The 13,312-nt window shown below is 40.8% G+C and overlaps 1 protein-coding gene across 1 annotated transcript in view; it reads left to right on the top strand.

Annotated features, from left to right (window-relative positions):
* Positions 1 to 13,312, top strand: part of Ptprz1 (protein tyrosine phosphatase receptor type Z1) — a 181,425-nt gene that overhangs the window by 151,271 nt on the left and 16,842 nt on the right. Inside the window, exons 16-22 of the mRNA XM_032906900.1 lie at positions 1,507 to 1,527; positions 1,722 to 1,818; positions 4,423 to 4,505; positions 5,757 to 5,891; positions 7,106 to 7,240; positions 9,705 to 9,868; positions 12,321 to 12,456. Coding sequence (XP_032762791.1) covers positions 1,507 to 1,527; positions 1,722 to 1,818; positions 4,423 to 4,505; positions 5,757 to 5,891; positions 7,106 to 7,240; positions 9,705 to 9,868; positions 12,321 to 12,456 — 771 coding nt within the window. The remainder of the gene's footprint in view (positions 1 to 1,506; positions 1,528 to 1,721; positions 1,819 to 4,422; positions 4,506 to 5,756; positions 5,892 to 7,105; positions 7,241 to 9,704; positions 9,869 to 12,320; positions 12,457 to 13,312) is intronic.

Here is a 13,312-nt window from a genome sequence, read left to right as displayed (position 1 = left end):
CCCTAGAACTCCCTCTTTAAAGGTTTTGGAGCTCTGGCCCAGATCACAGGAATCGTTGTCTCTTGATCTCTCTGTGTACCCAGCAACAACTTCCTATGTCCTGTCAATCAAGACGTATGTAGGGAAGGAAAAGGCCACAGACTAGGAAGCTTTCAGAAGAATAGAAGGGAAATGTGCTATAGCACACCGAGTCTGGTATTTAAAACATCACATTTGCTCTCTTAGTCTAACCTAGAGGGCGCCTGGTGTAACAAAGTATTGCTACAGTGTTAACTGTGCTGTTAGAGACACTTACTCCTGTTGGAAAACAGCAGGCTGCCATCAAACAGAGGTATAATTCAACAGGGGGAGGGGGTGGGCAAAAGGTAGCTGTGGCTTTCTACATGCACATGCACAAAAGCAAATCCTAAGCAAAAGAAAAAGAAAAGATTTATAGTTAAAATTGTCTAAAGGTCAGTCATTGATTCACACCTATCAAGCAAACCTGAAATTATTAAACAGTCCATAGAATTAAATATCTAATAACCACGCTTCTACTCAAAACTTTCTCTTAGTTCCACTGCTTTTTTTTTAACTCAGTCTGATTTAAGAAAAGTTCCCATTAACTGAATAATTACCTTAATAACTAATAATGCTACACCTTTTAAGTGGTTCATATATCAGTCTGTTTGTAGCCATTCAGAATGTCTTGTACCCAGAGAGGCCTTAAGAGCTTTTATAGGGAGGGGGAGGGTTTAGAGAACTTGCAGGAGGTTAGATTCATATCTGGGTTTTATGTTGTCTGAAATTATGAGGCTTTGGTTTTATTATCTCAGTTCTAAATATGTATAGATCATAAACTCACTGTTTAGATAGGAAACACTTCTGGACAAGCCTTTAATCCATTTTAATAGAAAGTTAGCCCAACTGTTTTTTGCTACGCTCATTGACGGTTTTAATCTTTAACAGTTCTACTAGCTAAATCTAGACAAATAATGCTTTGTAAATATTGTTTCGAAGTGAAGGTGTCATTTAATCACAGATTAAGACTTTTCTAGGAGTATTTAATGTTCTGACACCCCTAAATCTGTTATAAACCACCTAACAGGAAGCTCTTAATTCCATGAAATAACTCAAAAACTGCATCACTAATTCGGAGTTTCAAATAGTGCTACTGAGGTCGATTCAAACTATCTTTATACTTTAGCCAATCCAATTACTATACAGAAGGGGTCATGGGATATGTGGTTCTTCTTAGCATTTTAAATATTCATCATACTACATCCGCATCCCCATTTAAACGTGTTGGTTTATTTTTCATTTACATAATTAAGGTTCCAAATTATGTGGCATTTTGATTTGCATGCAACTGTTTGAAACATTCTGTTGTGTTAGTATGTGACAAATGTATTTATTGCATGATCATAGTTTTCCATTGTAAACCTAATATGAACACTTTCTTTTCTCATTTGTCGTGTGCTGTGGAATTTGATTTCTTTACTTTTTTGGCATTCATTTCCTCATTAGACACTGAAAGAGTTTTACCAGGTAAGGCATTATTTCACTGCATTTCCTTTTAGCCAAGAAGTAGTTGTAACATGTAAATACGTAATATATATATACATATATATATATATACAGTTTTTGCTAGACCATTTTATTTGTTTTGTCTTCCTTATATTTAAAGGCACTTGTTTTGAAAGAATTTATGTTAAAATGCGATGCATGCCTTTTTTTTCCAGGAAGTGCAGAGCTGCACTGTTGACTTAGGTATTACAGCAGACAGCTCCAATCACCCAGACAACAAGCACAAGAACAGATACGTCAACATCGTAGCCTGTAAGTATGTTTTTGACTCAGCAGACTACAGCCTCATCTCTGCTGTCCTGTCGACTGGTGTCCTTGCGCTGTCTGCCAATGGACTTCAACGGGGTGGTCTCGAGACCTGTGTGATCAGGGAGAGACTCTTCTGCCTGCTAGCACTAGCATGACACTAGGGTCACTTCTGCACATGCTATCATCGGTGGCATTGGTTTCTTTTTTGCAGAAGGATCTTCAGTTTTAATCTAGTCCTTTCCTCGGGCCCCATCGCCTGTATTTCTCTAACTGTGGTTTTGCCCATTGTTTATAGTTCACAGCCCAACTTCTTAGGGAATTTACTGACCAGCTGAGAATCTCTGGGCTTCCTCTTTCTGCTCCCACCTGTGCTTGCTTCCAGCCTTTCTTAGAACTCTTCCTGGGGTTTTGCACGGGATCTGCTAAAGATTCTCTCTGCATCCCCCCTCCCACGTTTTCTTAGCTGTGTTCTGCCTCATCCTCGAGCAGCGGGGGGGTGGGGGGGCTTCCATCCTTAATGCAGTTTGGTTTCTATCTTCCTTCTATTGCAGTCTTTCTCCACTCTGGTTACAGCACTTGCTCCTCCCCACCCCCCTCCCATCCGCACCCCATGTGTGTCTCTCATTAGAGAAGAGCAGGCTTCTAAGAGATAACAGCAAAACAAAACAGAATAAAATACAATAAGATAAAGCAAAAACTGTCACGTCAAAATCAGACAGAGCAAACCAACAGAAGGAAAAGATCTAAGGGAAGCCACAGGACTCAGAGACCCACTCACCCCCACACTCAGGAGTCTCATTAAAAACACTAAACTGGAAGCCATAATACATACACAGAGGACCTGGTGCAGACCCATGCAGGACCTGTGCTTGCTGTTCAGTCTTTGTGAGTTCGTGAGTTTTGCTCAGTTGATTCAGAAAGACGTATTCTCCTAGGACCCTCCATCCTCTCTGGCGTTTACAATCTTCCTACCTCCTCTTTCTTGGGGCTGAGGGGAGGGATTTGATGAGGACATCTCATTTAAAGCTGAGTTTTCCAAAGTCTCTGTCTCTGTCCCTCTCTGTCTCTGTCTCTCTCTCTCTCTCTCTCTCTCTCTCTCTCTCTCTCTCTCTCTCTCTCTCTCTCTGCATGTGTGTGTGTCATGTGTGGGCTATGGGAGTCTCTGTATTTGTCTCTGCTTACTGCAAAAGGAAACTTCTCTAATGATGGCTGAATAGGGCAGTGATCTATGAATATAACAGAATTTCATTTTATTACTACTTTATTGTTTTTAAGACCAATAGAATTTGGTTTTGCTGTAGGTCTCTGAGCTCTCTAGTACTTGGTTCTTGGTCATCTAAGCAGTGTCAGGTATGGGTTCCATCTCACGGAGTGGGCCTTAGGTCAGATCAGACCTTGGTTGGTTATGCCCACAAGCTTTGTGTCACCATTGCCCTAATATATTTTGTAAGCAGGACAACATTGTAGGTCAAAGGCTTTGTGGCTATGTAGGTGTATATGTTTTGCTTTTGGTAGCCTGCAGATCCTCATTTTGAAATCTGGCTTCATGTTCTAGATCCTTTCCTCTGTGATCATTGGATGGCTTCCCAACAAATGCATTACCAGAAGGTTGATTAAATGCTGGTTCCAGTCCAGTTGTAGGAGCATACAGGGCTACATCTTCCTCCCTTTAATTACCATGTTCTCTTCAGTAGTTTGCACTGATGCTGCCTTCCTCACCATGTGATTCACACCAGCGCTTACTATTTCACAATGATTCCTCTGTAAGCTATAGATTTGTTTCTTCACCTTCCACACTCATCCTGGTTATGTTAAGAAGGGGTGGAGGTTTCCCACTTTTTTATTTCCCACCAAAAACAACCTGGAAAAATAGGCATTAACTATATTAGAAGTGAAGAAAACAACTCTAATTTACAGAGTGTGTATTAGTCTCAACATAGAAAGAAGTCAGCCTGGCATCCAGACCCATCTCTCAAGAGGCACAAATCTGTTTCCATGTGTCTGGACGCATGTAGCCTGCTACCGTTGGGTGGATTGACGGACCTGCTCGCCCTTGGTCAGCATCTCCTTCCTCATCCTTGTTTGTGACCCATCACAGAAACTCCCAAGATTCTTTGCTTCCTTCACTGCTTCCTCTTCCTCTTCCTCTTCCAACTTCCCATTCAGAGGGTGTCTGCTGCCGTCCTTCCTCGGCTTTGTGAAGTTCCCGCCATACTTCTCTCATCTAGAACGTCATTGTCCCTAGTCCCTGTGCCACTTCCAAAATCCGTCTAAGACTCAAACTTCAGATTCCAGCCACATTAAAAACTTTAGTTATTGCCTTATTACACCACTTTTGTTTCTGCCTCACATTCCTCTTGGCTCCTCCCTCTCGGGACTTGTACATCACTTCCTGGATAGCTTAATCTCACTGCATTGAAAACTTTCTTAAATTTGAGGTCATTGCCCATCTGCTTTTGTTATGTTTGTCAAACCTATATGCCCGACTAAAGTAGATTACTTTGTGTTGAGTTTGATTTTATGATAAAATTATGATACAAATATGGTAGACCTTCATTATGAAGAGCAGTATGTACTTTAGTGAAATATATTCTCTTTTTGTTTCAGATGACCATAGCAGGGTTAAGCTCACACAACTTGCTGAAAAAGATGGAAAACTGACTGATTACATCAATGCCAATTATGTTGATGTAAGCATTTTTATGAGAATTTCTTATGTACAAGGATGTACATATACCATTGTATAATAAACGTTATCTGATACATAACGAAAGTGCAAACAATGAATAAATTGTAGGAGATCCTGTGGCTACAGGACTTTGAATTAAATAATACTGTTCTTATGTTATTTTATAAGAGAGGGAGGGAATTCAGGCTAAAATGTATGTTCTGATAGAATATAGATATTCACATAAACTGACACCTCCATAAATGGGAGGGTATAGGCCCAGAACTTAGTTTGAATTTTCCCACAGTTCCTGGCACAATGTTATGTAATGAGCATCACTATGATCAATAAATCTAAATTGTAAATTTCTCATGGTAGTACTGAACAGTATGCAAATGAGATTATAAAGCCACTATTCAGCCTCTATTGTTTCAGACAACTTCATGTGTCAGCTTCGCCATACTCTTTAGAGCAGTAGATTATGTAAATTTTATTTACTTTCCCCAATATGGACAACTGAATGTCAGTCGAACACTGTCATTTCCCTGGCTTCCGGTCTCACAGTCTGTCTATGTTAGTTGTACCTTCAATACGGAGTTCAGAGAAGTGAACTCCTACCTACAGGGGGTTTGTTAGAAGAGCATCCACTTCCCGCTTCCAGAGGAAGCCATTTGTGTGCCAAAAGAATGTAGACTTGGGAGGTATAAATGCTCGAATTCCAGCTCTGTCACTGACGAGCAATGATATTAGGTGGTCATTAACTCCTCCCAGCTTCTTTCACCTCAGCACCAGGTCAGGAATGATGCTTCCGTTTTACACAGATGATAGATCAGAGCAGTGTTTGCAAAGCAGTGTTTGTTCCTTAAGAGAGGGCTGGTAATGATTAGCCAGGCTCAGTGTCCCCAAGGAAAGGAAAGAGGCCATCATTCTAGCACTTTCTGAACTCTAGACAACTGAGCTTCATTGGCTGAAAACCATTTTGAAATGACACAGTCAAGGACTAGACTTTAAGCGCAGTAAATAGTTTTGGACCAAATGCATCTGGTGCAGACATGCGAGTCTGTGGTCATCTTGAAGACAACTCAATATTTTGTACAAAAGTTAAAGTCGAAGGCAAATTGCTATCTTTATTAGTGCTAGCATCGTTCTACAGCTTTGCACTTTCTTTGTGTGATTTTCTGATACCGAAACGGGGTGCTGACGTTAGACTCCACAGATTTAAATAAGCATGTAAATTCAGGTACCAAGACATGCTTGTGACTTGTTTCCTCAGGGTTACAACAGGCCAAAGGCTTACATTGCTGCCCAGGGTCCACTGAAGTCCACAGCAGAAGACTTCTGGAGAATGATATGGGAGCATAATGTGGAAGTCATCGTTATGATAACAAACCTCGTGGAGAAAGGAAGAGTACGTAGTCATCTGTCAGGACATCTCTGACGTCAGTTGGGAATGCTTTTAATTAGTTCATTTTATTTTGTTTCGTTTTCTGAGACAGGGTCTCATGTAACCTAGGCTGACTGCCAACTCTCTACAACGTTGACCTTGATTTTCTAATCGCCCTGCCTCTGCCTCCCAAGTGCTGGGAGGACAGAGCTGTGCAATCATTTCCAGCTACTTCTAATTTCTGGTACAAGCAATATTAGGAAGCAGGAAAAGTTAGGAAAGGCAATCGGTAGTCTTTTTAATTATTTGTGTCTTGTGTTATATGTATGGGTGCTTTGCCTGTGAGTACATGTGTGCACCAGATACCTGTCTGTGGAATCCAGAAGAGGGCATCAGATCCCTACATACTGGAGTTACAGTTTGTGAGTTGCTATGTGGTTGCTAGGAATTTGAACCTATGAAAGAGCAACAATTGCTCTTAACCACTGAGCCATTTCTCCACCCCCATAGTATATATCATGACAACTCAAAGGAAACTGTTGACATTATCAATAAAAATGCTTCATCATTAGGAATCAAGTTATCTGCTTCCTCAGTGCATTCTTCATAGTGTAAGAAAGAGTGAATTGAACTTCAGAGAAGAGCAATGAAGAACAAAGTAGGCTTCAGGGCTCGGAACCTAGATTTGAGTGCAGAACCTGAAGTATCTCAGAGCTCCCTGCTTTACTCTCCTTGCCTGAGGGGAGGAAAATGGGACTAGATAATCTGAGTTTTTTTTTTTTCAGACCTGCAATCTCTGTGTCATCTACAATTAATTTATCATAACGTAGAGAAAAAAGAGACATTAGTCAAAAAGTTTAGGATGGAACTAGAGGAATGGTTCAGCTGTTATAAGTGCTGGCTGCTCTTCCAGAGGACCCAGGTTTAATTTCCAGAATCTACATGGCGGCTCACAACCATCTATAACTTTAGTTCTGAGAGATCCAGTGCCATTTTCTGGCTTCTGTGGGCACCAGAAACACAAGTGATGTGTGTGTGTGTGTGTGTGTGTGTGTGTGTGTGTGTGTGTGTACATATACATACATATATATATATATATATATCCCATATACAGAAGATATACAATAATAATAGTCCATTCATGTCATGGTCCCAAACTTTTATTTATTTCAAGAGTGATCCAATGTGCACTGGATGTTGGAAACATGAAGGTTACATATTTATTTTTTCTTTTACAGAGAAAATGTGACCAGTACTGGCCTACTGATGGTAGTGAAGAATACGGGAGCTTCCTGGTCAACCAGAAGAATGTTCAGGTGCTTGCTTATTATACTGTGAGGAATTTCACCCTAAGAAACACAAAGATAAAAAAGGTAAGTGTTTTAGGGTATCTCTCGCTGTGATAAAACACCAGAACCAAAAGCAGCTTGCTGGGGAAAGGGTTTATTTCCATTTACAATTACATTCAATAGTCTATTATTGAGGAAAACCAGCAGAAACTCAAGGCAGGAGCCTGATGCAGAGACGATGGAGGAAACCTGTATACTGGCTTGCTCTATGGCTTCCGTGGACTGCTTTCTTATAACATGCCTTGGAACACCAACACAGTGGTAGTACTGCCCACAATCACCTGGGTCCTTCTCTATCAATCATCATTAAAGAATATACCAGAGTCCTTACCCATAAACTAATCTGGTTGGGTATTTTCTCAATTTATGGTCCCTCTTTTGAAATGACTCTAGCTCGTGTCAAGTTAACATAAAAACTATTCAATAATTTATAACTAATGGGAATATACCACCAGTAGATGAACTGATAAAAATTGGAGCATATATTCACAATGAAGTATTATTTAGCCCTAATAAATAATGATATGTGTCATTTTGGACAATTTAGATGATCCTCGAAGACAGTATGTTAAGTAATGTAAGCCAGAAATAGGCAAACATGGCGTCATTTTATTTATATGTGTACTCCAAGAAGTTAGATTCCTAGAAGTAGAGAATAGAATGGAGCTCCCAAAGTGAGTAGAGAGAATCATAGTAGTGTTGACCCAAAGGTGCAAGAACAGATCAGCTGAGGGAGCTATTGTATAATATTGAAATTATAATTTAAAATGAGGTATTACAGACTGAAAATATTCTTGGGGTAGATTTAAATATTCTCACCAAAAAGTATGTGAGATAATGCGTATATTAATCAGCTTAATTAGTGACCCACAAGGTATCCAAAGCTAAAAGATGTTTATGCTCCATATACATCAACGTTCCTATCTGCCCAATAGAGTAATTTCAAAAGTAAAATAAATGATGGATTATCATCTGGTGATCATTGTTTGATGGATTCAATCTTTACTTAAATAAACGTGTGATTGTCCTTGCTGGACTTTTGTTGCTGTGATAAAACACTGACCAAAAACAGCTTGGAAGGGAAAGAGGATAGTTTGCTTACTGCTTGTCATCAAGGGACACCAGACCAGGAACTGAAGCAGAGATCACAGAAATACCACTTGCCAGAAATCCCTCTTGCTTGCTCAGCCAGATTTCTTATACAGCCTAGGCCCACCTGCCCATGGCTGGCACCGGCTACAGTAGACTAGACCTCCTACATCAATTATCAATTAGAAAATGCCCCCAGAATGTCCACAGGCCAGTCTAGTGAGGCAATTCCTCAGATGGGGTTCTCTCTTCCCAGTTGTGCCAAGTTGACAACCAAGATTAGCCATCACGGTGATAAAACCAAATCAGAGTTAAATCTGGATAATTAAAGATACAAAGCTCTTAACACAATGACATGCTAATCCCAGTGATTTCTTTCACGTGGTTATACTTTAGAACCAAAAAGGCATGGTGCAGTAGACTGGTAGGTGAAAAACAATTCCTGACCCATAGAGACACTTCCACCAGCCCTGACATAATCCTACCACCCCACTAAAATGGGTAGGAATTAAAATCAGTGAGCAAATATAACCAGAGAAACAATGTGTCTCTCGAGATTTTCACAAGAAAGACGATAAATACAAATAATTAATGGATGGATGGATGGATGGATGGATGGATGGATGGATGATAGATATGGATGGATGAATAAAGGCAAATAAGTGGGTGGGTGCATAAATACACACGTAAATACACAGAGAGATGATGATGATGGTGATGATGATGGTGGTGGTGGTGATGATGATGATGATGATGATGATGATGGATAGAGATGGATGAGTGGGTGGATGGACATTAGTGGATGAGTATGGTTAGTCAGATGGAATTTTGGGTTTGGACTGACTCATGTAATTTTGGAAATGACCAAGTGTGATGTCTGTGGATGAGAGTAGAAATTCAGGTAAGGGTTGTCTGGGTTAGAGCCCAAATCATCAAGACTCCCACTAACATTCCAGTTGGGTTTCTCTGTATTGAAGTCTTAAGAAGCAACTCTTCTTGAAGAAGCCTCATGTCTTGGCTTTCAGAGCTTCAGCTTATTGGGTCAATCTCACCTCATGGAAGAGGAGCTTTTCTACTCAACCTACGACTTTAAATTCTAGCCACATCCAATAAAATGAAAAACCACAATAAAATCAACGACTTTCACCAAACTGATGACAAGTGCCTAGCTCAAAGGGCATATGAAGTTCATTATCATAAATAACATAAATGTATGTGTCTATGGACATATATATTCTCACCAAAGTAAAACCTAAGTATGTAGGGTAAAACATATGATAATTAGCTTCATTTAGCTATGTCACAATGTATCCATGCTTCAATTACATGTGTATATGTTGGACAACATAAATATGCATAATTTTTTATTTGCTGCTACCAACTGTCTGAACTCTTTCAGGGCTCTCAGAAAGGAAGATCCAGTGGACGCCTAGTCACTCAGTATCATTACACCCAGTGGCCTGATATGGGTGTTCCTGAGTACTCCCTACCCGTGCTGGCCTTTGTGAGAAAGACTGCTCAGGCCAAGCGTCATGCAGTCGGGCCAGTTGTTGTCCACTGCAGGTGAGTCTCAGAGATGTTCTCCCAAACCCACTGAACTCCTTATGCTGACACATGAGGGTTCCAGGAACAACTTGCACCAAGCTAGAAGTGATTTCATGCAACAGGAGCAGTGAAATGATATTCCCATCCTCATAAGTATTGATCAGGAAGGGTGCGTGTACTAACTAGACTTGCAGTTGGAAGGCTAAAGGCTTCAGAGCAGCAGGGTTGGGTCCATCTGATTGTTGAATTGGATTTCGGCTTCTTAACTGTGAGATCGGCACAGCACTGGTTTGTTCTTAAGTATCTATTAGCAGAACACAACACCGTAGGATGAGACTTTAAACGCTAAAAATATTGTCCCTGGTCTGAACTTAATCTGTTATACAGTTATCATGCCAGGATTATATTAGAGAAAGCAAGGCATTCAGGCTTGGAGAAATTAAGCAAAATAACCTGACTTTTTAAAAATAGTTTGCCCCCAAATCCCTTTCTTGTTGTTTTCCCAACTTCTTTTTTATTTTATTTATTTATTTTTCCATTTTTGTAAGTTGGGTATTTCTTATTTACATTTCAAATGTTATTCTTGTTTTCTTGTCCATCAGCCCCCTAACCTCTCCTCACCCCCATTCTGTAAGAGTGTTCCTCCCCATCCACCATCCTTACCTCCCCCCGACAATCCCCTACACTGGGGGTCCAACCTTGGCAGGACCAAGGGCTTCCCCTTCCACTGGTGCCCCAAGAAGGCTATTCTCTGCTACATATGCAGTTGGAGCCCTGAGTCAGTCCATGTATAGTCTTTGGATAGTGGCTTAGTCCCTGGAAGCTCTGGTTGGTTGGCATTGTTGTTCATATGGGGTTATAAGCCCCTTCAGCTCTTTCAGTCCTTTCACTAATTCCTTCAATGGGGGTCCCATTGACAGTTCAGTGGTTTGCTGCTGGCATTCGCCTATGTATTTGACATGTTCTGGCTGTGTCTCTCAGGAGAGATTTACATCTGGCTCCTGTCAGCCTGCACTTCTTAGCTTCATCCATCTTATCTAATTGGATGGCTGTATATGTATGGGCCACATGTGGGGCAGGCTCTGAATGGCTGTTCCTTCAGTCTCTGTTCTAAACTTTGTCTCCCTATTCCCTCCCAAGGGTATTCTTGTTTCCCTTTTAAAGAAGGAGTGAAGCATTCACATTTTGGTCATCCTTCTTGAGTTTCATGTGTTCTGTGCATCTAGGGTAATTTGAGCATTTGGGCTAATAGCCACTTATCAATGGGTGCATACCAGGTGTGTTTTTCTGTGATTGGGTTACCTCACTCAGGATGATATTTTCCAGTTCCATCCATTCGCCTATGAATTTTGTAAAGTCATTGTTTTTGATAGCTGAGTAGTACTCCATTGTCAACTTCTTGAAAGTCACGTTGCCTCTGTTAAGTAATTCATTGCTGCCCCAGAACCCAAGAGGAGGCTGATAATAGAAATAACGCCATTAAGGAAAAAAGAGAGAGAGAGAAGAGTTTAAGGAGCTATGCCACTCTTGTGGTTTGTAGTTAAAATTATAGCAGTTAATACCGACCAAGTGTGGGGAACTCCCTGACCGCAAAGATGGCGTTCATTTCTCTACTCCGTGCTTGTGCTGGGGCAGTGCCTGTGTTTCCACAGAATCGGTCGTCTGCCTTTGAAAAACAGCCAGCTCATCTGACACATTCTAATCACCTACTTGGACTTTTTCTCAGATATAAAGTTGGGACAAGTTGATCCGGGGGTGGGGGTGGGGGTTCCCTAACAAACTGAGGAAAGCCAAAGAATACAGAAAACAAGCTTCCGAAGGTCAGAGATTGTCTCCCAGCGAAAGGACAAGGACCTGACTATTGTGCAGAGCCCGTGCTAGTTCTCTCTACAGTACTTGTAGGGACATTGAAAAGAAGTCCTGCCTGAGCTCTCTCCCTCAGACGGAGGCTTTGAAGAAGGCTATAATGGCTCTTTAGAAATGACAGGGCTTATGCTTTATTCCTTGTGGTCTCACTAAAATGAAACTTTCAGCTGAAAGCCCCCTTGGACTCGTTTCTCTCATTAGCGACAAAACCTTTGCAAACATGCCTACCTGGCAAGACCTTTGCCTTTCAGAATTTGCTAAAGCTGACGCTTCTGCTTTTCTCAGACTGTCTACTTTACTTACTGTGCACCGTAGAGCTGATAATCACCAATAACTGTTGGAACTACTTTTAAAACATCCCCTAGAAATAGTTAGGTTGCCCTGCTGTTTGACTCACAGCAGAAACAAACACCAAAGCAAACTTCGTATAACCCTTACCCTGAATCTGAACCGCCACACTGCTTATAATTTTAAATTGCTAAGTTTGTGTATGGTTTATTGGCTTGGAGACGGAAGCTGCTTTTGTCAAATTACAGCAAATAATGACCAATTTTCAGACCCCTTTTGTTCGTGACATTGAAGTATTCCTTTCTGTTCTGTTCAGCGCCGGTGTGGGGAGAACGGGCACATACATTGTACTAGACAGTATGCTACAGCAGATTCAACATGAAGGAACCGTCAACATATTTGGCTTCTTAAAACACATTCGTTCTCAAAGGAATTATTTGGTGCAAACAGAGGTATTGTTTCTTAAATATATCTTTATTAATCTAAGGTGTGGGCATGACACTGAAATCTAGGTATGTTATTCTCTGAGTCCAATAAGGAGGGACTACTTCTAGGGAGGATAAAAATGACAGAATGCATCGGTCATGGTCTGAAATCTGAAGTCCATGAGCGAAGTCATCCTTTGGAAGCTTGAAAAGGTGCATGCTTTCTTGCTTTGTTTTGGATTCTGCTGGCCACATGTATCCTTAGTCTTGGGAGCATTAGTCTAATCACTCCCTCAGTCTCCTTATAGCTGTCTTCCCTGTGTCTAAATTTCCCTCTGCTGATATGAATCCAGCCACTGTGCTTTGACGGCTGAATTGAAAAAAGTCTATTATATTTGTAGTGGCCCTATTTATCTTTAGAGGTATTCCTGTGTTGAGCTACAACTTATCTGTTGGGGGAATGCAATTCAGCCTATAATACTAAGTTACAAGTAAATCCCAAGCCAGCAAAAATCTGCCCATCTGGGGACAAAAATGAAGACTATCTTTCAGATGGCACTAATTCTGGTAAAGATCCAGAACCAGCAGGACAGTGAACATGTTACCACAAACCTACAGCTGCCCAGCACAGACAGTTAATGGATTTGGTTTCTTCTATTTAAAATACATGGTCATATACAAGGCAGGAGTTCATAAATCTGTGTTCTTCTCTCCTTCTTTCAAATAAAAATGACCATAGATTAAAAACTATGACATGACCCGAAGAATAACCAGAAATATGTGACGAGTCTGAGACAAAATAATAATTAAGAGGGAAAAAAAAACCACATCCATCGTTGAAGTGACTTTCCATCAGATAGGACCAGAAAGAAGTCCCATTAGC

The sequence above is a fragment of the Rattus rattus genome, chromosome 6 (genome assembly GCF_011064425.1).
Source record: "Rattus rattus isolate New Zealand chromosome 6, Rrattus_CSIRO_v1, whole genome shotgun sequence".
Taxonomy (NCBI): Eukaryota; Metazoa; Chordata; class Mammalia; order Rodentia; family Muridae; genus Rattus; species Rattus rattus.
Note: the sequence above shows the minus strand (reverse complement) of the source record. Positions and strands in the feature narration are given on the sequence as shown.